At 31.2% G+C, this 22835-nt stretch overlaps 1 protein-coding gene and 1 long non-coding RNA gene across 4 annotated transcripts; one reads left to right on the forward strand and one right to left on the reverse strand.

The window, feature by feature from the left end:
- Positions 1-5953: 5953 nt before the first annotated feature.
- On the reverse strand, positions 5954-6431 carry LOC141689609 (uncharacterized). The gene is made up of 3 exons (XR_012562447.1): positions 6345-6431; positions 6130-6234; positions 5954-6051 (listed from the first exon to the last, which is right to left on the reverse strand). It is a non-coding gene; the product is annotated as an uncharacterized LOC141689609 (long non-coding RNA).
- An 8367-nt stretch (positions 6432-14798) lies between these two features.
- LOC141693062 (uncharacterized) lies at positions 14799-20615 on the forward strand. 3 transcript variants are annotated; one of them, XM_074498060.1, is made up of 9 exons: positions 14801-15147; positions 15258-15331; positions 16268-16348; positions 17301-17393; positions 17713-17832; positions 18038-18109; positions 18217-18294; positions 19404-19602; positions 20064-20615. In XM_074498060.1, the coding sequence occupies exons 1-8, from the start codon at positions 15051-15053 to the stop codon at positions 19593-19595; spliced, it is 807 nt and encodes a 268-aa protein (XP_074354161.1). In that variant the 5' UTR covers positions 14801-15050; the 3' UTR covers positions 19596-19602; positions 20064-20615. The 3 variants fall into 3 exon arrangements, with proteins under 3 accessions (XP_074354163.1, XP_074354162.1, XP_074354161.1); XM_074498062.1 differs by lacking the exon at positions 17713-17832 and having other exon boundaries at positions 14799-15147; XM_074498061.1 differs by lacking the exon at positions 17301-17393 and having other exon boundaries at positions 14800-15147.
- Positions 20616-22835: the final 2220 nt, after the last annotated feature.

Genomic DNA, 22835 nt, shown 5'->3' on the forward strand with positions numbered 1-22835 from the left:
TGTGAGCTCTATCCCCGTAAGCTCCCTCCTCAAGGATCGGGGTATAGAAGCCCTAGTCTCATAAGCTCGGGTACGCCTACCCGCCCTCTCTGCATCCAACTCCCTCCTGGCCTCATCCAGTCGGCCCTCGGCAACAGCCACTCGGGTCCTCAGAACATCCTGAACATATCCATGAGCTAACGAAGACTGCCTGTGGGCAGGGTCAAGAGGTGGTGAATCCGGAGCCGCTGAGGGTGCCTCTTCGGTCTGCCTAGGCTCGGAAGTATGGGTCTCTGAGCTGTCATCATCGGGAATCCAGGATAGTGGTGGAGGGGTAGGGGCTCTGACCACCGGAAGTGTGGGTAATGGGGTACCAGCATACACTACCATAGGTCCAACACGCTCCTCAGCTACTGGGACCTCATTCGGGTCCTCCTCATCTGGAATAGCAATAACCTCTGTCTCTGACTCCTCTGAGGGGTCTTCCTCATCTGAAATAGCAATGACCTCCGTCTCTGACTCCTCTGAGGGGTCCTCCTCATCCTCCTCCATCTCAGGCTCCTCCTGATCCTCAACATCTAGCAGTGCCTCATCATGTTCACGCTCGAACATCTCAGGGTCCTCTATCTCAGGCGCCTACACATTAAACGAGCTAAGTTACTATCATGATACTTATAAGGGTTCCCGTAAGGGTTTTAACTGTCAGCACTACTTTAAGTAGTCCGACCATGAACTTGGCAAGAGTTCTTATTATCTTTGTGTGTTTGTTATTATATCGTCGCATCATCTCTGAGGTTTATAACGCTTAGCTCTGATACCATTTCTGTAACACCCCCAGATCCGGGGTCGGGGATCCGGGTCGTCACGGTCTTTCTTTCCACAATATCACTTCACTTAATTTCTTAATAATAACCTTATGCTGTGACCCCACACTAACACACACCACAACCCGTTATAGTCTCAGAGATGAAATTGAAATAAGTACAAGTCTTTGAATCTACAATTTAAAAGTTATTACAACCCAAAATGATTACTTGATAAATTTACAGTTAATTGCCATTATCTGCCACAAGTTATAATTATACATAATTGATTCTCAAAAGTAGATGGTCTGATCTACAATAGATCTACCTCTGCAGCTATAGCAGCTACAACATCATCGGGAAGACGCGGGACGCTTCCCACACGCTTACGCTGGGTCTGCTGGAGTCTGGCCATCTTTCCTAACTGTTATTGTGTGATGAAGAAATAAAGCAAGGGTGAGCCTTACAACTCGCAAGATAATATGTAGTGATAACAATAATATAAGTATCTAAATGGATACTTACTAGAATCTTTTATCATGCGTAAGATAATTACTTACTAGATATAAGTAAAAACAAGGGATGAAGTTACCAAATACTTCACTATACTTATATCATTTAAAAAGCTGCTTGAACTACCACTGTTCAAAGTATAATGAGCTTTCAACAGTTCATCAGATAGATGAGACTACAAGACAAGATTTGAATAGATTAAATCTTTGAAATATTATTAAAGGAAATGAAGTTATGATATACTTCATTAAGTTCTGATATATATATATATATATATCCACATATACATCTTCTTTATACAATTTCCTGAAAACCTCTGTCATGTAAAGTATGAACAAAATTGCAATATCCAATAAATTTGGAAAGGAAAAGAATTTGGCATAAACCAGATATCTTGCTGATCAGGCAAAGATACCCATAAATAACCTTTTCTACTAGTAGATGGACGAATTCCCCACTGGTCATCACCCTGGTCGTAATAGGACCTTATGCTGGACTGCCACTCAGCCACTTATGCATTTGATGGACTCCCACTGAGCCACTTACACTATCATGGACGCCCACTGAGCCCATGTTGCTTATGCCGACTCAATAGATGGACTTACTTCCCGAACGTTGGGTAAGTAATCAATTCATTTACCAAAACAGCAACCGTGTTGCGAATATAAAATACACCACAGAGCCGGATCCCGCAGGTTTTGAGCGAGTATTTAAATCCCCTTAAAAAGGAAGATCTTAAATATAAAAATGAGTTTTGGGATCCGCTCTAACTTTTAAAAATCATTTTGAAGACTGGAAAACACTTTAAAGAGTGTTTGGAGTAAAGCTGATTTAATGAAGTAAATCAGTCCCCGGAATATTTAGAAAATGTCTGAATATTATTATTTAAATAATATTCCCATAAAGAATAATCTTTATAAAAATAATTGAAGTAGAAGTATTAAAACTTATACTTGAAACGAGTATTAAATAACCAAAGATATACTTATATGAAAGTACTATCTTTATTTGAATAATCGAAAATAAGTTTGATTATTGACACCTTATTCTTTAATAAAATAAAGAATATATCTCAGCAAATAATCGGAGTCATAGATCCTCAAATGAATATTCAAATAATATTCAATAAATAATATAAAAGAGTCATAAGCCCTCGAATGAATATTCAAAATAATATTCATTTAATATAAAAGAGTCATAAGCCTTCGAATAATATTCGAAATAATATTCAATAATAAAATAAAGTTAAAGTTATCGAATAAACCTTATTCGATTAATAGTTTTGAAAACTATGACCATATATATATATAAGTATATATATATATATATATTTATATCCATATATACAAAATCTACTCGGGATCCTCGACTCCCGGTTTTAGAAAATATTTTCACCTTTGGGTCCCTATACTAAGGGTATATGCAAATTACCGCTATCCTCTAGCATAGGTATTATCAACTGAATCAAAAGATATATATGGAAAGAATACGAAACAGGCATGCATATATATATACCATAGCAGCATGCTTCAATATATTGCAACATTTGCTAATTAACCAACATGAATCTATCGCAAGATAATGCAAATACATATATACATCACAACAACAGTTATAACGGTTATAAAACTTGTCTGAGCGACTTGGGGTGATAAAAGGCTCGGGACGAGTCTGGTAACCTATAAACAACAAGTAAGTTGGAATTAAACCAAAGTCACTTGTAAATCTATACTTTAACTAACTTAGACTATAACGCTTGTTTTGCGCTTACTGACTCGCTTAAGTCACTCGGGTACCCTCGGCTCCACCATTTTTAATAATTTAACCTTTACGAGTTTTAAGGCGATTCCTTCGCGAGTGTCTTACCAATTGCCTAACACACTTACCATAAATGTTTCATACATTAATTAACCCTTTTTGGTCTTTAACCTATGTTTCAAAGTAAGGCGAGGGGAAAAGTTTCGTTCGCGAAACGCCGTTACTTGAAACGATCGTTTCTCCTAAACCGTGCATCGGAATCGAACGAACTACATATCAAAACGAAGCTCGTAACAGGAGCTATCTAAAAATGGAAATGGTCATATTCTAGCAGGGGGTTCTCGGGTCCTAATGTTATGCACAAAAACAGTCTAAAGAAAATCGGACGTTACGACGGCTATGTTTACGCGATTTCCCAATTTTAAACCATTCAAAACCAACCCAATTCAACCTCAAATCCAACATACAACCCACCTCCATCCTTATCACATCATAACAACCCCAACCAATTCAATTTTAACATTCATACTTATGCCTAAGCTTAACTTTAACCATACTTAAGTTCTTTTAATCAAAACAACAACATTTACCATTCCATTTCAATACCATTTCAATTCCAAACTCTAAATCACCAACATCAAGCTACAATATCACCCTACTAATCAAAATCATCTTATAATACATAGAAATCTAGGGTTTGGAGATGATATACCTTCCTTGAAGTGGTGGGAGTAGCTAGGAAGCCTTAAGAAGCTTTGAGAAGTCTTAGGAATGCTTGGATCTTCAAGGAAAACAAGAAAAATTTCAAGTTAAAAACTTGTAAACACTATTCATTGTCTTCTTCTTTGATTAAATGAAGAAGATTGAGAAGGAATTGATGGCTTAAACTCATGATATAGCCCTAACTAAGCATGAAGATGATTAGGGAATTAACTCACCAATTTAGGAAGCTTGGATCTTTGATTTTGAATTTTCTTGCCTTTTGCAATAGTAAAAAGCCGAGAGCTCTCAAGAACAATGCCTTGGTTTCTTTTTTTGATTTTGATGAAGAATGAATTTGCTTGGCTTGGTTGATTTGTTTTTGTGTTTGATTTAGTTAATTACCTATTTGCCCTTGATTTTGTGTGGTTAAAAAGCCACCACATCTCCTTCCTTCCCATGTCATGCCTATGTCATGCCTATGTCATGTTGTGATGTTATCCTTCCCTCTTTGTCCTCCTCTCATTGGTTGGGTGACATCACTCACTCTAATCCCTTTGATTAACTTCCTAATTGTTTGCCTAATGACCGCTGATCTGTTATACGGTTCGCTTAACTTTCGTTCTCGTTTATCGTTTGAAGGATCATACCCGGGATCTTATTACTTAGGTTCCCTTAACCTTTCTCAATACATTATATTCCTTTTTATGATCCTCTATTATAATCCTTTAATTTAAATCATTTTTATCCTGTTACCTTATACTCAATTCTCTCCGTATCTAGTGGATTTCCGGGAAAAACCAAAGTGTTCGGAATTGGATTCTGACGATCTTTACATACACTCATATACCGTATAGAGTACTAATAAAATCTCAGAATATCCATAACAGAACCCCTACATAGTGTGACATGAAAAGTTTTCTCATTCAGCTAAAACACTATTCACAAGGATTACAAAAAAAGTTGAACATTTTGGGGGTTATTACAACAGTTGTTCTCTCTCAATGATGAACAATATCACTAAGAGCTGCTAGGTTACAATGTATAATCTTTCTCGTGAATGATAACACATATAGTGTAAACCCTAAGTTGTGTTTATATAGTACACAGTTACAAGATATCTTCTAATTTATATGAAATATAATTTTGTATCCTAAAATATATCAATCAGATATTATCTTCTACAAGTCTTCTAGTCTTCTAACTCTTCATGCATATCTTCTATTGTTTTAGTCACGATCATTTCCTGTAAATTAGCTGATTTCCTTATCTGAAGTATCCACACTTAAGTCCTAATATATATCCTGACGGTCTTAAGTTCTGATATAAGTTCTGACTTCAGTAAGTTCTGATTTCCAGTAAGTCCTGATATTAAGTTCTGAAACTAAACACAATATATTAGACATGACATCTCAAATATATCTAACATATACGACTACATTTCAAGAAATGCTTGCTTCTCTTTGGATCATTATATAGCTGCCACAAATAGGATGGTGTTTTTGGATTTTTGGGTAACCTAATCTGTCCCTTTTTGCAGCATATAGAAAACACAGGAATGCCCTTGGTTGTTGATTTGTTGGTTCTTTCTTCCTTCCAAACAAACGCACCACAATGCTGACATTTTGCAGTAGGAGATCCCATGGAAACATATTATATAGAAACTAAACCATAAAAGGAATTAAACCATGTTATTTATAAATTATACAATTCATTTCTTATGCAATTAATAATAAAAATGGTTCCGGAAACACGTGCTGATGAAACATTACTAAAGTCATCGATACCATCATCATCTAAATGACTGTCTAGATCTGCATTATTGCAAAATAACACATATCATACATTTGCATTGTAATTCATAATATTTAAGTAACGACTTACCCCCTTCTGCACTATATTCATTGCAGAGAAAATCATCAATAATATGATCACCATCCGCTGTGGAATATTATGTGTTATAACAACATAAAAATACATTATGTTGTTTTTATTCAGGATAAATTCTTAATTTAGATTTAGAGTAATTAAAAAAGGTCAAAAAATGGAACAATACCTGTGTCTTCATAGTTACAACTTTGAGATGGCTGAGAGGTATTACAATCAAAATCAAATAACCTCTTACTCAACTCATGTGCAATTTTACTAACTTGTTTTCCTTTCCTCTTATGCTCATTAAGTTATTTTCCTTTCCCTTCATGTTCACTAACTTCTTTTCCTTTCCCAATCTCAACAGCACTAACTTGCTGTGCATTTTCTTTTGATATAGACCGAATCATCTCACATGGACGCTTATGTACTACGAAATGTATTTAGTTATCATTCAATACTTTTTACATCCAAGAACATATGCAAGTGAAGATTTGAGATAACTTACAATTCAAGTCCTCAGAGGTCAATTGCTTCAAAGGTACATAATGTTGTCTTTCATTGCTAATATTACTAAAAGGTGTACGTTTCACAGTAGTTAAATCATCACAACCTGAATAATAATAATCAACACTATATCAAAATTATAAAGGAAACAAAACCTGAAAGTAGAAGCAACACAAGAAGAAAAATTTATCATATCACATATAATTTTAAATTAACCTTTCTTAATAACCGGTAAATAATCTGGTATAGGGGTGTAATCGAACGACTGACTCCAATCCTTTATTTCGGGAATAATTCGTCTCTTCTTCTTGCCAACTCTAACCGAAACATATGATTGATTATGAAATTAGATAAGCATTATGCTCCAAATTATATACATACGAATGGATAAAATCAATGATCATTTACCATACCATTTAGGTCTTCAGATGTAAATGATTTGAAAGCTTTGTTTCCCTGGAATTAACATATTTTGTTATGTATCTTACAATACACTACAACATATGTTTGAAAGGACTTAAATATAAATTTGGTAAAAGTATGATTATATTTACAGTGAAGAGCTTAAGAAGTAAAGAGCTTAACAATACATACATCACCCATCATGGCCAGTTATTTATCCACAGTTAGATTACCTGTGTCTTACAATTGAGCATAATCAAGATATCTACCATATATGATATCATAAAAACAAATAATTTGCACAAACAATAATCATTAAGCTCTTAGCCCAAAACATTCTACTTACATATACATACTATCTATATAACTAAATACAACCTAAAATGAAAAAATTGAAATATAAAGAGATGAAACTGAACTAACCTCACGTGAAGAACAAATCATAAAAATAGTACCGAACGAAATTTCATATGTATATGAATTCCATTTGTAAAAGTGGTTTGATGAAGAAGAAATAAAATGCAAACGAGAAATTTTTAAAAAGCAATCATATCACTGCCCACGTGAGTGCCCATGCCCAGGGAACTGTGCACTATTATTTTAATATTTTACAGCCGTGTGCACCACTGTAGAAGCCGCACAACTGTAGGAAGAAAACAAAGACTTTGTGCACATACTTTTTTAACATATTAAAATAATAAAGGAAGGGAAAGGAATCAAAGGATAAAGGATTCATTTTCTTCTAAAAATATGCAATGCCAACAGTGCGGGAACAACTATTCATTTGGGACAATAAAGGGTATTGAGAAAAATGCTAACACAGTCAAATGCCGTAATAAAAAGGAGATTTAAGGGCATTATTGGTCATTTGTCTGGGACGAAGGAATCCGCTTTTATAGTTCTATATTTAGTGTTCTATAGCGATCATAACAATATTTATTAAAATTTTGACGTATTATGTAAAACTAAAATATATTTATGAGAATTTTTGATGTAACTCAAGAGAAAAGTGAAAAAAATTTGCAGAACACATAAAATATAATTACAGAACATAACAGTTCTCCAGGGACTAAGTTCTCATTTGAGTCTAACCCTTATTAAATTATCGTAAAACTAGCATTCAATTCAAATATATAACATAATTAAAATTTTAATAATTTAAACAATTTGTTTTAAAAATAAAAGTAATCTATTTTATATATATACTACTACGATCTTTTTGAGAAATTTTTTTATTCAAAATTATCATTTAATCCCCGTATTTTGATAATTATGAAAACCAATTTATATTGCCTTCCCTTTTTCTCTGATTTCGGAAAGTTGTAAAAGTTCGACCCTATTAAATTATAGTTGAACTAGCATTCATTTCAAATCTACAACATAAACAAAATTTAAAATTCAAATTTTTTTTTTAAAAAAAAGTAATATATATAGATACTATTGCGATTTTTTGAGAAATCATTTTATTCGAAATTACTATTTTATCCACGTATTTTGATAATTAATGAGGATTTGAACCCATAACACCTACATTCAAATAAATAGTATCAACAAATTGAGTTAGAGACACATTTGGTCTATTCAAATAAATAGCATCAATCAATTGAGCAAGAGACTCATTTGGTTACGTTTCAATAACATTAACTATTGAGCTATAGGTCAACTTAATTCTTTTCAGGAAAAATATTTAATTCAAATTTATCATTTTACCACCGTATTTTCATAATTATAAAAGATTATTATTGTTATGGAGAATTGAAACAATGTCGCATATGTTCAAATAAATAATATCAACTATTTTAGTTAGAGTTTCATTTGATTACATTTCAGCAACATCAGCTTAACTTATATTTAATTTAATATTCATTTAAAAAAAATGATTCGAAATTTTGATAATTAACCTTTTTTAATATACTAACTTCTTTATACACGGTACCTTTGCGATACCTTTTTTTAATTTAATATTTGGTACACGATACTTTAGATATTCTTTTAAGTTTGATATTTATTCCCTCAAAAAAAAGTTTGATATTTAATTTAATATGCACATAATAAAAAATGATTCCAGGCTTAAATATTTAACCCATTTTGATAAATTAACTTGATAAATGTACTCGTGCCTATGACATGTGGTTTAAATTCATAACTAACATAATAACATGTGCGAGACACAGGTCATTTTATAGAGTTTTTTTATACATCAAACAATTATAACGTCCTTAGTTATTTTTTTATTTGCAAATGTTGTACAATGTCTAACGTATATCAAATACAAGTTAATTGTTTATCAATGTGTATTATTTTCATACAAAATATTACCAAATTACATAATGTTTCTAATATAGATCATTAAGCAAATTATATATATATTCTTGTTTGTATCGTATAATTTGTATTTAATGAATGAATATAAATAGGTTAGTCGGTGTATTTAAAAATTAATATATATGTTGAATACAGATTTGACCAAAACTTTTGAATATTATTTAAATAAATTATATGTACTGGACTATTTTATTACCGAGTTTCCTACTAACTTACAATTAACTTACTCAATTAAAAGGATAAAAATGCATAGTTGAAGTCAGAATAATTGCAATCATAATATACAATAATGTAAAATTCACATTACTAGTCTTTGAAATTCAACGCATGTATGTATGAAAAAATGTTAGTTTTTTATTTACAGTAATGTTAACAAAGTAAGATTAAGTTATATGTGCGTGTGTCAGCATGTAAATTATTGTATGTTACATTTTTTAGTAAATTGCAATGGTTTCATTTATTTATATGCTAAATATCTGATTTATGTACATGTATAATCATTATTAACATCTAGGCAATTGATTACTTAAATAACATGATTTTATAATTATTCAAAAATTAAAATTATGTAATAAATAAATTGTAATAATTTATATATGGAATTTACGTTATCACTGACAAACAATGCATATCTAGTTTTTACGGAACCGAGTATCCATCATGGTTGTAACACAGAAATAAATTGTAAATTGTAAAGACTTATTATTGATATTTATTATTTTTTTCAAGAGTTCGAAGGGAAAGTTGTAATTATATCGTTATTCAAACCGTTTTTAATTTTCTAATTCATTACAACTCTAATATTTCTTCATATAATAATTTGATAACATTGTATACTTTTCACCTAAAATTAAATATTTTTCAATTCGATGAAGTTTTATAAATATCAGTTGAACCGGCTAGTTCCTTCAAATTATTGAACAATATATATTTTTTCTTTAAATAGCATAAAATGCATTGAATCAAATGCTACAATATAGTATAAATATAACTTTTATTTGAATAATTCAAAATATATGTACAATGTCTTCGAGAAAGTAATATTATCTTCATCAATGAATATTGCTTATCTAAAGGAATTCGTTTTAAAAAGCTTTTTTTTTAAAAGTGAAAATAAAAAATAAATCGATTTAATATATCATAATAGTTCTAACAAATCTTGTGACAACTTGTATCAAATTTTGAATTTTTTAAAAATTAGGTCAAGTCTCAAAAACAATAATGCATTAACAGTCAAGTTATTAATTTTAATACATATTATCAATTAACTTTATTCTATAAAAATCTCAAACACATTAATTTGTATTAACTTAATATATTAAAATTTTTAACATTATTGGTAGTTTATAATTTAAATTTACTAAACATAGAATGTGATGATGTATATTCGGCCGGGTCATGTAGTCAAATTTCGAGTATTTTTGAACAATAAGTCAAGTTCTAATTTCAAATTCAAAATAAACTAAAATGCATTGACTATTTATAATTCGAACATATCTAAATATGTAGTGCATATATAAATTATTTATATATACGCGATTCTATTTTCAATATTTTTCTTAAAATTTTTTTAAATAAATATCGTAAAAATAGATTGAATCAAATGCTACAGTATTTTATAGATTTAACTTTTATTTATATAATTCAAAATACTAAAAAATACTAAAATAATTCAAGATATTTATATGATGTTTTCGAGCAAAGAATATTATATTCGTTAATGAATATTGCTTATTTGAAAGCATTGTTTTTAAAAAGCCAGTTTTTTAAAAAGTGAAAAATGAAAACTTAATCGTTTTAACATACCGTCGTAGTTTTAACGAATCTCGTGAGATCTCATATCAAATTTCGAATATTTTTAAGATATGGACAAGTCCCAAAAACAATAATGCACTATCAGTCAAGTTAGTAATTTTAATCAATTGACTTGATCATATAAACACATCAAACACATTAATTTATATTAATATAATATATTAAAAAAATTCACATTATTGGTAAGATATTCTCGCCGAGTTTGTAATTTAAATTTACTAAACGTAGAATGTGACGACATTTTTCGATCGGGTCATGTAGTCAAATTTCTAGTATTATTTGAATAATTAGTCAAGTTCTGATTTCAAATTCGAAATAAATTAAAATGCATTGACTCATTTTAATTCGAACTAATCTAAATATGTAATTCCAGTATAAATTATTAATATATAAGCAAGTCTATTTGTTAATATTTTCTTTAGAAATTATATATGTACATTTTAATTACTTTTTATAATAAAAGTTATGTTAAAAATATATTAGATATATTTTCAAACTAAAAAATTATTAATAAATAAGATAATAATCCATTTATGTACTATGCCTAACTTTATATATGGAATTCAATTTTTTAAAATTAACTGTACAAATATTCAAGTAACTATATTATTTTTTGCGAAATTCAAGTAACTATCTTTAAAGTTAAATAAAAATATTCATTTAGCATAATTACATATTATGTGTAAGATAAAAAACACATGTGACAATATGGTGTAGTGGTGTGATATTGTATTATATTTGTTTTGATATTCATGTAAAAAAGATGATTCATGACTCGGATAATTAGACCATTTTAATATACTAACTTATATACATGCATCTGTTCGCTGCAGTTTATCGTATATTTAATTTGATATACTATTTATATTTACATGATATTAATTTATTAGAGACTCAAATAATTAACCCATTTTGATATACTAACTTGATAGTTGTGTCGGTGCAATTGACATCTAAATTTAAATTTATAATTTCAACCATGATAATTAAAATATCATTTGATTAAATTTTTAATTAATATATCACAAGAGTCTGTCGCTTAAATGCGGTTTACCTTGGTTCACGTGGTTTGCAGGTTATTGCGTGAGCCCGTAGAGTTTATTTTTATACTCATATAAGAAAAGAATAATTCGAGACTTGGATAACTAACCCATTTTAATATCTTAACTTCTTTATACACGTATATATACACTACAATTCGTCATATATTTAATTTAGTATTTATTTTAATATTTTTTTAATAAAAAATAATTTGTCACTCGGATAATTAACTGATCTTGATAAATGACTTTGTTTTAGCAATGACTCGAACCTTAAACTTCAAATAATAATAAATTCGACGGGAAAAAGTTACAGGCACTGATAGTGGAAAACAATTAAAGAATAACACATGAATATTGAAGTAGGACCGGGCATTAACAACAAAAAACATCGGATCCCCTTGAAACAATGCGCAAAAGGACCATAAAATTGTATGTTGTAGAAATTAATATTTTTTTACGTAATTTTTTGTACAAATCTATCCATATTCGTTAATATAAACTTTTATAAATATAATTACATTATATAGAGTAAAGTATAAAGTGTGTACGTGAGTTATTCATTTTTTGCAAATTGTGTGGTTGGAATATGGAAATTGCAAGTTGTGTGAATGAACTTTCGAATTTGTTGCAAAATGGGGGCTCTGTTGTTAACACCGTTAGTTTGGATTGGGGGTATATCTGTCAAAGCACAGCAAAAGCATTTTGGATGGTTATATGCTTCATCTTTGTCATCTTCTTTCTGATTGACAGTTTCTTCTTCCACAGCATCCTCAATTTCTGTTCTTCTACTTAGATCATCTTCTTCTAACCGACAACCTTCTTCTTCCCAACAGACTCTACTGGTTCACTGGTTTATGTTTGTATGCATTTCATTGTGTCCTATTAATAATTCTCACTGAACTTCTAATTGGGTATGGGCATGCGGTAAGTAAAATTTTGTGAAAAGGCAAAACAACCCACAAAACAAAATAACACATTGCATATAGATAATTACATCTATTAACAACCCAAATTGTAGTACAAGAAGATGAGTTTATATATAAATATCATGGCCAAAGCTAGTTACAAATTACAACTAAAGAAATGAATTGCATATGTATACACATCCGCATTACATGTGGTCACATAGGGAAAGTTAATTATCGGTGTTGAAATTTTGATGATAGGGATAGAGAAAGAATAAAATCTCAGATTTTGGCATAAGGAGAAAGAAGGGGAGAGATGCAGAAATATATCATGCCAATGCCCATTTAGAAGTTCATTTATGGTGATCTATTCTTCCTCATTTCTTTTCCTTTCTCACCATGCATCAGCTCTCTTACCAACTCCTCTATTTCATCTCGCTTGACTATTGGAAATACTGAAGCATTAACATCAGATGCTGACAGACCAAATACTAATGGACTAGCATCAACACCTGACCATATTCTAAACTTCTCATTGACATTATTATCAATCTCCATTTCAATTTTCTAATCCACATAACTATACTAGCAGTTGGTCTGTTCAGCAAAAAATGGCCAACAAATCAATGATAGGCCACTTGCAATACTTTCAAGAGTCGAATTTCACCCGATGTGTGTCAAAAAACCTCCATAGCAAGGTGGATCAGGAATTGTTCTTGAGAGCACCAGCTTACCAACATGCCTTTTTCTCTCGTTTCAGCCACAAACTCTGGCAGAAACATAGTTGTCTCTCCGGAAACTATATCCGACCTGATTATCCACAAGAATTGTTTCTTGCTGCTAGCTAATTCCCATGCAAATTCACCCGCAATTAAACACTTTGGTGCATGCGTGATTTGGGTTTTAGGTTAATAAAAAAGGATGAGGAAAAAAGGAGGGAAAAGAAATGAGGGAAACATAAGGGCAGAGACAATTGTGCACATTTATGCTCAAACAAAACAGACGTCAGAGGAGAACTACGGTACTCCCTATTTTACAGCAAATCCGGTAATTAAGTCATACAACTTGTAATTTTCATAATTAAGTCACATAATGTGCAGAAAATAGATATTTCAGGTACACACATTGTATTGCACGTAATGTACTATATTATAAATAATACTTAGAACATCTATATTTGTCAACTGTAATAACCTGTTAGGTAAAATATAGCTATCGGGAATTGATCTTCTATATTTGTTGATCCTCTTCTCGTCCTCTATATCATTTCATGTCATATCCAACCTTATTTTTCTTAATTTTTTTAAACCCTAGGTGTGTATGTATAACTCTTTTTCATCAACTAGCTCGAATACTTATGTGTCTTTGTGTATTATTATTTTAATTATTATATTATTTTAATTATTATGTAATGTCAATATGAAAATAGGTTTGTACATATATTTATATATTACTTTTTTGTCATCTGCAACTAGTTGAAATTTAGGTGTGTGTATATGTATATATATTATATATTATTATAATATAAAAATTATATATATATATGTTAATTATTATTATATTTAATGTATAGATGCATTATTTATATTTTTATATTTTTATTTAACATAATAAATATTATATAATATTAAATATAAAAATATTATTTTAGTGTTAACTAAGTTTTTAAACATTCTAATATAAAAGATATGTTTTAGTAATCATATATTTTATTTATATCTAGTAATGTTTGTTAATCATTTTTTCATTAATTTTTAAATATGTTATAATATTTTCAATCAATCTTAATAAATATATTTTTATTTTATTTTATTAGTTTACTTTAAAATATTGGCATAAATTTAAAAATGTTATAATATTAGCATTAAACATATTTTATTAAATATTATAATTTTATTTTTACTAAAATATATTTGAACTTAATAAAAATAATATTTTGAATATAGGTAATGATTATAGCTAAGAGCAATTCCAATAGTATTCTTGTGTGTTCCTTAAAAATAATATAAATTAATAGTATCCTAGTTATTTAATAGCTCAACTCCAACAACAATCCTTATTTTGGTTTTTTACTATTATTATAATATTAATATTCAAATCCTATTCATATTTTTTTTAAAAAGAGAGAGAAAAAGGAGTGTGAAAAAAAGGAGGAAAATGAATATTTAATTAATAAAAGTAAGATAGAGAATGGTGAAGTATCCCTTATCAGACGAGGGAAGCAAAGAAGGATGGGATCTTTAACTTTTTAGAAAACTACGAGGATGCTGTTAGAGTTAACCTCTTTTGGCTAACCGTTTTAAGTTTTGCGAGAGGGACGGAGGAGCATGATAGAACATGCCCCTGACTTTTGGGAGCTATTGTGAATTAAACACGCGACTTTAAAAAATCTTAAAAATTCAATCCACCCCGGGGAAATCTTCCGCGCAAAAATGGAGAAACCGTCCTCTTCTTCCTCTAGCAATTCAACACGAAAACGACGTCGCATCGACGTAGAAACCCAACACACACCTCAATCAGACTCACTAGGTCAGCTTACACATATCTATGTAATTCATTTTTAATTATTTATTATTAATTGTTGATATTTATTTTCAAAAGAGTTGAAATTGATTATTCATTAATTGAATTTGATTCAGAGGCCAATTTCAACATCAGTGATACGTTGGTTGCTCTTCAGATGATGCGCTCTCAGTTTCCCACTAACCCCAAGGTTATCATTTTTCCATTTTCCTCCAAAAGTTTCGTTTTTTTTTCTTCAGAAATTGCAAAAAGAGATTTATAGTGTTTGGCAATTACCCCAATTAAGTATGTTAGGGTTTAGCAAATAGCTCAATACTATATATTACTGTTTTCGAAAGATAGGTGCTTTATTTGTAAAATGCTAGAGATGTAGACTTTTAATTTGATCGACGTCACCTGCATTTTGTTTTCGTGTTTCTTTTAATCTTAATTGTATGTTTTACTGTATTTAAACGATAGGGTATACATTTTTGAATGCTAAAGATGTTGAATTCGAGGTTATATTTTACTGTGATTGATTAAATGAATGCTCGGTTGTCATGTTTTGCTTTATTTCAATTATTTGTATTGTTGTTCTTGAAAAATAGGGTATATAATTTTGCATGCTAAAGTTATTTGGTCGTTTTGTAGGTTTTGTGTTGTAATAAATTAGTCAAACTCTGTTGACTTGTTTTTTTTATGTATCTTTATTATTTGTGTTACTTCTTTTGGAAGGTAATGGAATTTGCTTTCGAATGCTTAAGACGTCAATTTTAATTCGTTAGTTGTATGAGGGTGTTCTTTGATTGTAATCGATTTGGTGAATGTTCTGTAGTTTTTTTTATATCTCAAATGTTTGTGCTAATGTTTTTAAGAGGTAGGGTATTTTAAGCCTGGAAAACAGAAATTTGTGTCGTGTCTCCTGTCACATAAGGCTGATTCATAAATGAAATGAAGTTTACCCGTGTAATTTCGTGCTCGTGTACCAAAAAGGTAAACACAAACACGAGATTATCGTGTTGTGTACGAAATTTCCGGCTCTAGGGTATTTACTTGGATGCTAAAGATGTTAATTATAAATGAATAGTCATTATGTACATTATGTTGTGATCGGTCTAATAATTGTTTTTTTTTTGTTGTTTTAAAGATTTATGTGAAGCCTTTTGTGTTGCAATCGCAATTATATAGCTGTGTAAAGGACAGGACTCAAGTAGATAGGGAATTAGAGGTATGTTCTGATTTGTCTCTCCTATTTTTTTGTATTTAACGTTTATTACTCTGCTAGTGTTGAAGTTTTGTGATGCAAACTTTTGTTTGAAATTTGATTTTTTTTTTACTATCGACTCATCGGTATAAACTGGACCTTATAATAATATTACTAGAATATGGAACATATGCAGTATACATTATACTTTGTCTGGAATATAATGGTTGTGTTTGTGTTGTGTCTTTTCTGTCTTCATCCTTGTTTGTGTCTTTGTGGAAAATTACAGCAATTATGCTCTGTTTGAAATGTGATACTTTTTTAGAAGCGCCTCTTTTGTGGTTTGACATATATCTCAATCATCTAATGATCGATGCACTGCGAAAAATCTATAATTTATCATTAGGCTAAGTTTGACCTTAGAGACGCAAATTACTGAAATGCAATGCACATGCAGTTTTAGAAATACTCTGTTTCAAACATAAATGTTACGTTTTCTCTGTGCTATCTGTGTCTTTGTTTCACTATTGAGTCCATTAAGAGCAGTACCCTAGGAAGCAGGGTACTTGGGTTGCCCAACATATCACATAAGTAACGCAATGCTCGCACAATCCTAAGTTTAACTTTTTTTTTTGCAGATCGTACTTGAAATTGGTGTAAATTAGCTACTGTCATAATTGATGTTTATATGTGCTTTTACTGGGATGAAATTTTTACTTAAATTCATATGCTTTAAATAATCGAATGTATATTCTCCCCCAACCCAAAGAAAAGTCCCTCATCTATGACATGAGTACTCTAGAATTTGCAATCCCCATATCGTGATATCGTGCATCTCTAGTGAGTTCGATTGCTCTAGAATTCCTGTCTCAGTTTTTGATCATTTTTAATTTTCAATCTTGATTCCGTAATCTATTCGAGACATTTCTTCCTCATGTGTTGATTTATAGGAGCACGTATGACGTTTTTTTTGTAGTCATTGAGGAGGGAGAAAGTTCTACGAATTTTTAAACTAAATACTGGACAAGATGATCATGCCATAATGTTTGTGGATGACTATTTGAATGAGGTCAGCTCCTGTCTTCTAAAAGATTATTTACTTGAACTTGTTGAATCCAGAGAAAGAGTCTTGGCCTTGGGAATATATATGTGTAGATGGAATTGTGTTTATCTAGCTTGCAGGCACATATTTTATGTACATGATATGTTTATTGTTTCGACCATTGTATATTGTCTATATTACTAATCTAATTCCACTGTGTTGTTCTCCTGTATGTTTTTTGTAAAATTTTCCATGATAAGATGATGCTGACACCTGGAGTGACATTTTCCCTGCTGGTTATTTACCAGTACTAATCTAGTCTCACTTTTTCAATATGTGATCATAGATCAAGCATATTGCGGAAAGGATGGAAGCGAAGAAGCAAAATAACCTTGCAGTTTTTGAGTGGTTTAAGTTGTATGTTATCGATTCCCAGCTGGATCCTAGTATTGGATATGAAGAGCTCGTGAGTAGTAAAAATAAAACTTTTGTATATTTTACAAACAGATATATACAATTATTATGTTAGGATCAATATAAAGGAAACTTTATAAAAAACGGACGTCAAAATTTTGTCTTAGTTTATTCTGGGTTCTGGCATGTTATCCTCGCCTTATTTCTCTGTCATGCAATATTAAATTCATTTTGTGCTACTTATGTCTGCCTTGTAGTGTTCATTACTATCAATAGGCGGAAAGGTGAAAGATGAACATGTAACACTTTTAATCAATGCTGGTCTTCTTGTAAGTGAACTTGAAATCTTGTTAATTTACTTGGTGATTCCAGTACATTTAGATTGCATTATTAACTCGATAATTTTTTATCTCGTTCCTGTGTGGTGTTTTTTTAGTCTCGCCAACTCGTCGATCCAAACATGTACTGGTTTACGATACCAAATATTGGTTCACTACTCAAGAATCTCTCTCAGGTAATTATATTTTTAAGCTGCTTCTAAACCTATATTACTTCTTGGGGTTTGTTATACTATTTTGCTTTTATGAAATAGAAGTAAAATTGATACATCATAATGAAAATATAAAATCAAGGAAGATTAGAGGTCTTGTGTAGCAATAACGTGACCAGGGACCAAAGTCACCATCGTATTCTAGTCCTATTTCCAGTCCAACCAGGATGACACAATTGCGTTACTAAATTTCTTTAGTATGACAATCTGTGCCTGTTATGGAGACTCATGAACAAAAATGCTTGACTCAAGCATTTCCGTCAACTGCTTAAAGTGAACAACATTTCCGTCAACTGTTTAAAGATTATAGAGATGCGGGTGAAGTTGTGTAGAGTGTGGTTAAATAGTCTGAATAGTAAGATATTATCTCCATAAATAATTTTCCCGTCATAGTTTTTTTTACCAGAACCATATAGCTACACCCAGGTAGACTTGAGATCTAACACATAAAGTTTAAATTCGAGATGACACGCACACTCTAGGTGGATGTTTTGTGCATATATGAAAGATTTATGGTTGTATGCATACTGCAGAGTGAACTTTTATATGAATGAAGTGAGATCCATCAGATATGATTCTTTCTCTTAGTAACATTGCTTCGGCAAAGTTCAGGTACAGTTTGATGGATAATTAGATGATCAAGTTATCAAGGATGGAAGTATAATTTGACGTGGTAAATGTTAGTCTGCCTTGAGTGTAAAATTGGAGAACTATCAGTTTAGTTTTTGATGTTTCATTTGTTAATTTATTTTTATTTATATTAATCCCGTCTAGGTGGGATGGCTGAGCTTTTGCTCTTTTGTTGTTGTTCTTTCTAGGGACACCAAGTAACAATTTATTAAGCTAGAGGTATGGTGCGAGTGAAATCTACCCTAAGTTACTCAGTAGTTCTATTTTAAGACTGCTACATTTTAGGGCCAGCAACCGAACAGCCGACTTTGCTTTAGAGCTTTTTAATTTACTCGGTTAAATGAACTTTAATCAAGGCCGTTTATGTTTACTCGACTAAATGGAACATAATCACATATCCTTGACTCTTTCTAAATAAATATTTGATTTATTTTAATATACAGGGAAGACAAGAACTCTTGTCTTTCCTTAAGCGTAGGAGATACAAGGAGATGATGATGGCTGCTTTAGAGAAAAAGAGCTTACGATTTTCTCCATTGGATATGAGGTTTCATCTTCGTGATCTTATTGGTTCTGGTTGCCTCAAGACTTCCCAGACACCCAGTGGTTTAGTTGTTCAAGTAGCAAAGGATTGAAACTCAGGTAAGATGTGGATTTATATTTATGACGCCTCTTGGTTGTTCAAGTGAATAGTAGTCTCAGTATAAAATGTCTTTACCTGAGCGCTGATGCGTTGCCAACGTACCAAACTAAACGGTGCCTATATTTACTTATACAGATTTATCCGGAAAATCCTAAAACTTAACCAACAATCAGAATCCTAATTATAAAGAAACGTCATGATAATTATCAATTAGCATATAAGCTAACATCATTGTAATTTGGATGTAGTTAAACTGTGTAATTAATTGTTACCCATACTTGAATACTTAAATCACATTGGCATGTCTAAAATGATCAATATATGATTTCTTAAATGTGCGCTCTGCATCATTATGTCTCTTTATTATCATGTTAACATGTCTCTTCATGTTCTGGTTAAATTCAAGACCTGTGATTTTAGCATACGGATGCTATTGTAACTTAATAGACATGTCATGCAGTGGATATTGTGACAATTTACGAGGCATTGGTGAACTGTAGTTGTAGAGATAAACTGTAATCTCAGCTTTCAAGTCTTCACCAAGGCACCTTAAGCCGCAAGAGGGAACATCCTATATATGTTCACTAACTGAAAACTCGGTCCGGGAACAGAGGCACGAAGATCTGTGCTATGAATCTTCCTCCTAGTACTTGGGCCTCAGAGGGTTGGTGGCAAACTTCATGTGAAAGTCCGAAGCTATAATGATCGTCCTGTTACGGATTCAGTTGTATTTAGACTAATAAGCAGATACTTTTTGTTCATATGTGCTGCTAATATATATTGGATAATTGATAGAAGATTTAGGTGCGACATCCTCTCTATCCAGACTATTCTTTCTACGGAGTAGATGCATTCTTCACAATGTTCTTTTATCATCTTTTTTCCATAAGCCTGTCTGAATCAGGGATTTGACAATGTTTCATATTCTCTTGTAATATCTCCAGTAGAATCTTTTTCTCCCCATAACAAAGTTTAAGCCTTCTTATCATATTATAAACTCTCTTTTGTTCAACTAAGCAGTTGGGTTTCTATGTAGATTTTTTTCAATTTCTTCTGACTACATATTTATATTGAAATATTTAGGATCATTAATATATAGTGTGTTATCAGTCAGTTTTCATGTGTATTTTGGAGCAAGTGCAAATGAAGTAGATACATTTTATAGTGGTCCTTAAAGATACACAGAGTGGGAAAAGCTTCTTGGACCTTTGGACCCAGTGGGCCTAGTACAGCTCCACAGTGCAGGTCTGCGCCATAGACCCAGGGTTGCTGGCCCGTATTCTAAAACTGTTCCATTTGTGCTGGGACAATCTGTATTTCACTTGTATTCTCGAAAACCATTTGTTATATGGAGAGAATGGGAACAGAAGTTCAATACAATATTGTTCTATTTGGCCAGTTGTAAATGTACATATATTCATAAAAACAGAATGAAGGACAGAAGGAGCCTAGTTCCCGCCTTGTCTGTTATTGTTCATGTATGGTTTGGATGTTCTACATGGGTTGCACAATGAATTGAATAATTAGTTTCCAGAGAATGTAGAGCCGACAATTTCGTACATGACACGAAAATAATGGATGACACGAAAATAATGGATTCGAACATGTAATTGACAGCCAAGAAAAATCGAGTGGTTTTAGTAAAGGAGATCTATCTGTACATCTCAAGTTGCAAATATTTTCTGGCACATCCCAGATTCATTTCAAAGACCAAAAAGCAAAAATAGGATCTTTAGATATTAAGTACATGCTTTACTCTATTTTATGGCAAAAGAGGGTCCTGGATGTAAGTTGTACCCCCTCATCGGCTCCTTTACGTATTTTTTTTTCATATTTTTTCCCCATTCTTGACTCACATTTTAATACTACTATAAAATATCATATATTTCTATTTTTTTTTATTTTTTATAAAAGTTTAAATATTGTATTTTTATTTAAAAGAAAAATATTTAAAATTATTTAGAGAACCATAATTTAGTGCAGTCTTAAAATACGTGCCGATCCCCTGGTATAAAGAATCCGGTGGTAGTGGGAAGGAGGGAGTATTAGATTGACTTTTAAGAAAAGAATTGAAAACTTAAGGGGTGTATTCATTTCAGATTTTAAAGGATTGTTAATAATTTATGGATTTTAAAAGATTTTCGTTGATTTCAATTCTTCATGGATTTTGATGGAGTTGATCCAAAATCTTGTAGAGTCTTGCAGATTTGTGGAGTTTTTTAGAATTCCATCAAAATCTCGTGTATTTTGAAGAGATTTCAAGATATTAAAAATGTACTAGCAAATCCATCAAAATCCACAAATTTTTTAAATAAAAGAAAATCCATGGACTTTTGAATACCATCAGATTTTGATGGATTTTTTAAAATCCAAATTGAATGCCACCAAATTTTGATTGACTTTTTAAAATCTAAATTGAATACATTCGGATTTTAAAAGATTTTTTCCAATCCTTATTGAATACCTTCAGATTTTAAAAGATTATTTAAAATTCAAATTGAATACTTCATGATTTCTAAAATCTATAAAAATCCTTCAAAATCCTAATTGAATGCACCTCTTAGTTTAGGGTATGGAATATAGTATATAGAAGGTGTTTGTACATCTTAATTACCTATCCTAAACACGTAGGTATTCTTCCAGCGGGAATCATTGGTTGATTGATGTCTGGTTTATATTTTATAATGACGGATTAGGTCACTAAAAAACATTCGCAGATCATAATTAGACACAGACGCGAGTTTCTACTAAGTTTACATGTGAATTAACTCCTATTAGTTATAGCGCGCAGATGAGTGGCCACAGGTGAACTACACCTTATGCTGCGTGCTGTTGAAATATGTAGCTGTAGATTCTATTCATGTTCGTTCTGCTATATTAATAGTTTAAAAGTTTATGTTATAACATTGGTGAACTTGTGTCCATGCAAGTTGTTAACTTGTTTATCCGTTAAATCTCTGATTCTAAGAATGTTTTGTTTATTAACTGGTGTTGTTTTACAAGAAAGGTTGTACTACAATCATATAGTTTAGAGGCGTTTTATCAGTGACATGCAGGGGAGGATTTAGTAATGGACACCGGTGGACACGTTTCCCTCATAAAATCAAATTTTACATATTTTCACCAATCAAATTTTAAAAATATATAAAAGTGCCCCTCAAAATTCAAAAATATAAAGATATTTTCTCAAAATTTGTCCCGTGCCCCCCAAAAGAAAATTTCTAGATCCGCT

Source organism: Apium graveolens, chromosome 10 (genome assembly GCF_009905375.1).
Source record: "Apium graveolens cultivar Ventura chromosome 10, ASM990537v1, whole genome shotgun sequence".
Lineage (NCBI taxonomy): Eukaryota > Viridiplantae > Streptophyta > Magnoliopsida > Apiales > Apiaceae > Apium > Apium graveolens.

Bases quoted from the DNA above. Each gene is read 5' to 3' on its own strand.
- LOC141693062 (XM_074498060.1), top strand. From the start codon at position 15,051: ATGGAGAAACCGTCCTCTTCTTCCTCTAGCAATTCAACACGAAAACGA. The intron at 17,394-17,712 runs GTCAGCTCCTGT...ATGTGATCATAG, and splicing joins TGGATGACTATTTGAATGAG to ATCAAGCATATTGCGGAAAG. The intron at 18,110-18,216 runs GTAAGTGAACTT...GTGTTTTTTTAG, and splicing joins TAATCAATGCTGGTCTTCTT to TCTCGCCAACTCGTCGATCC.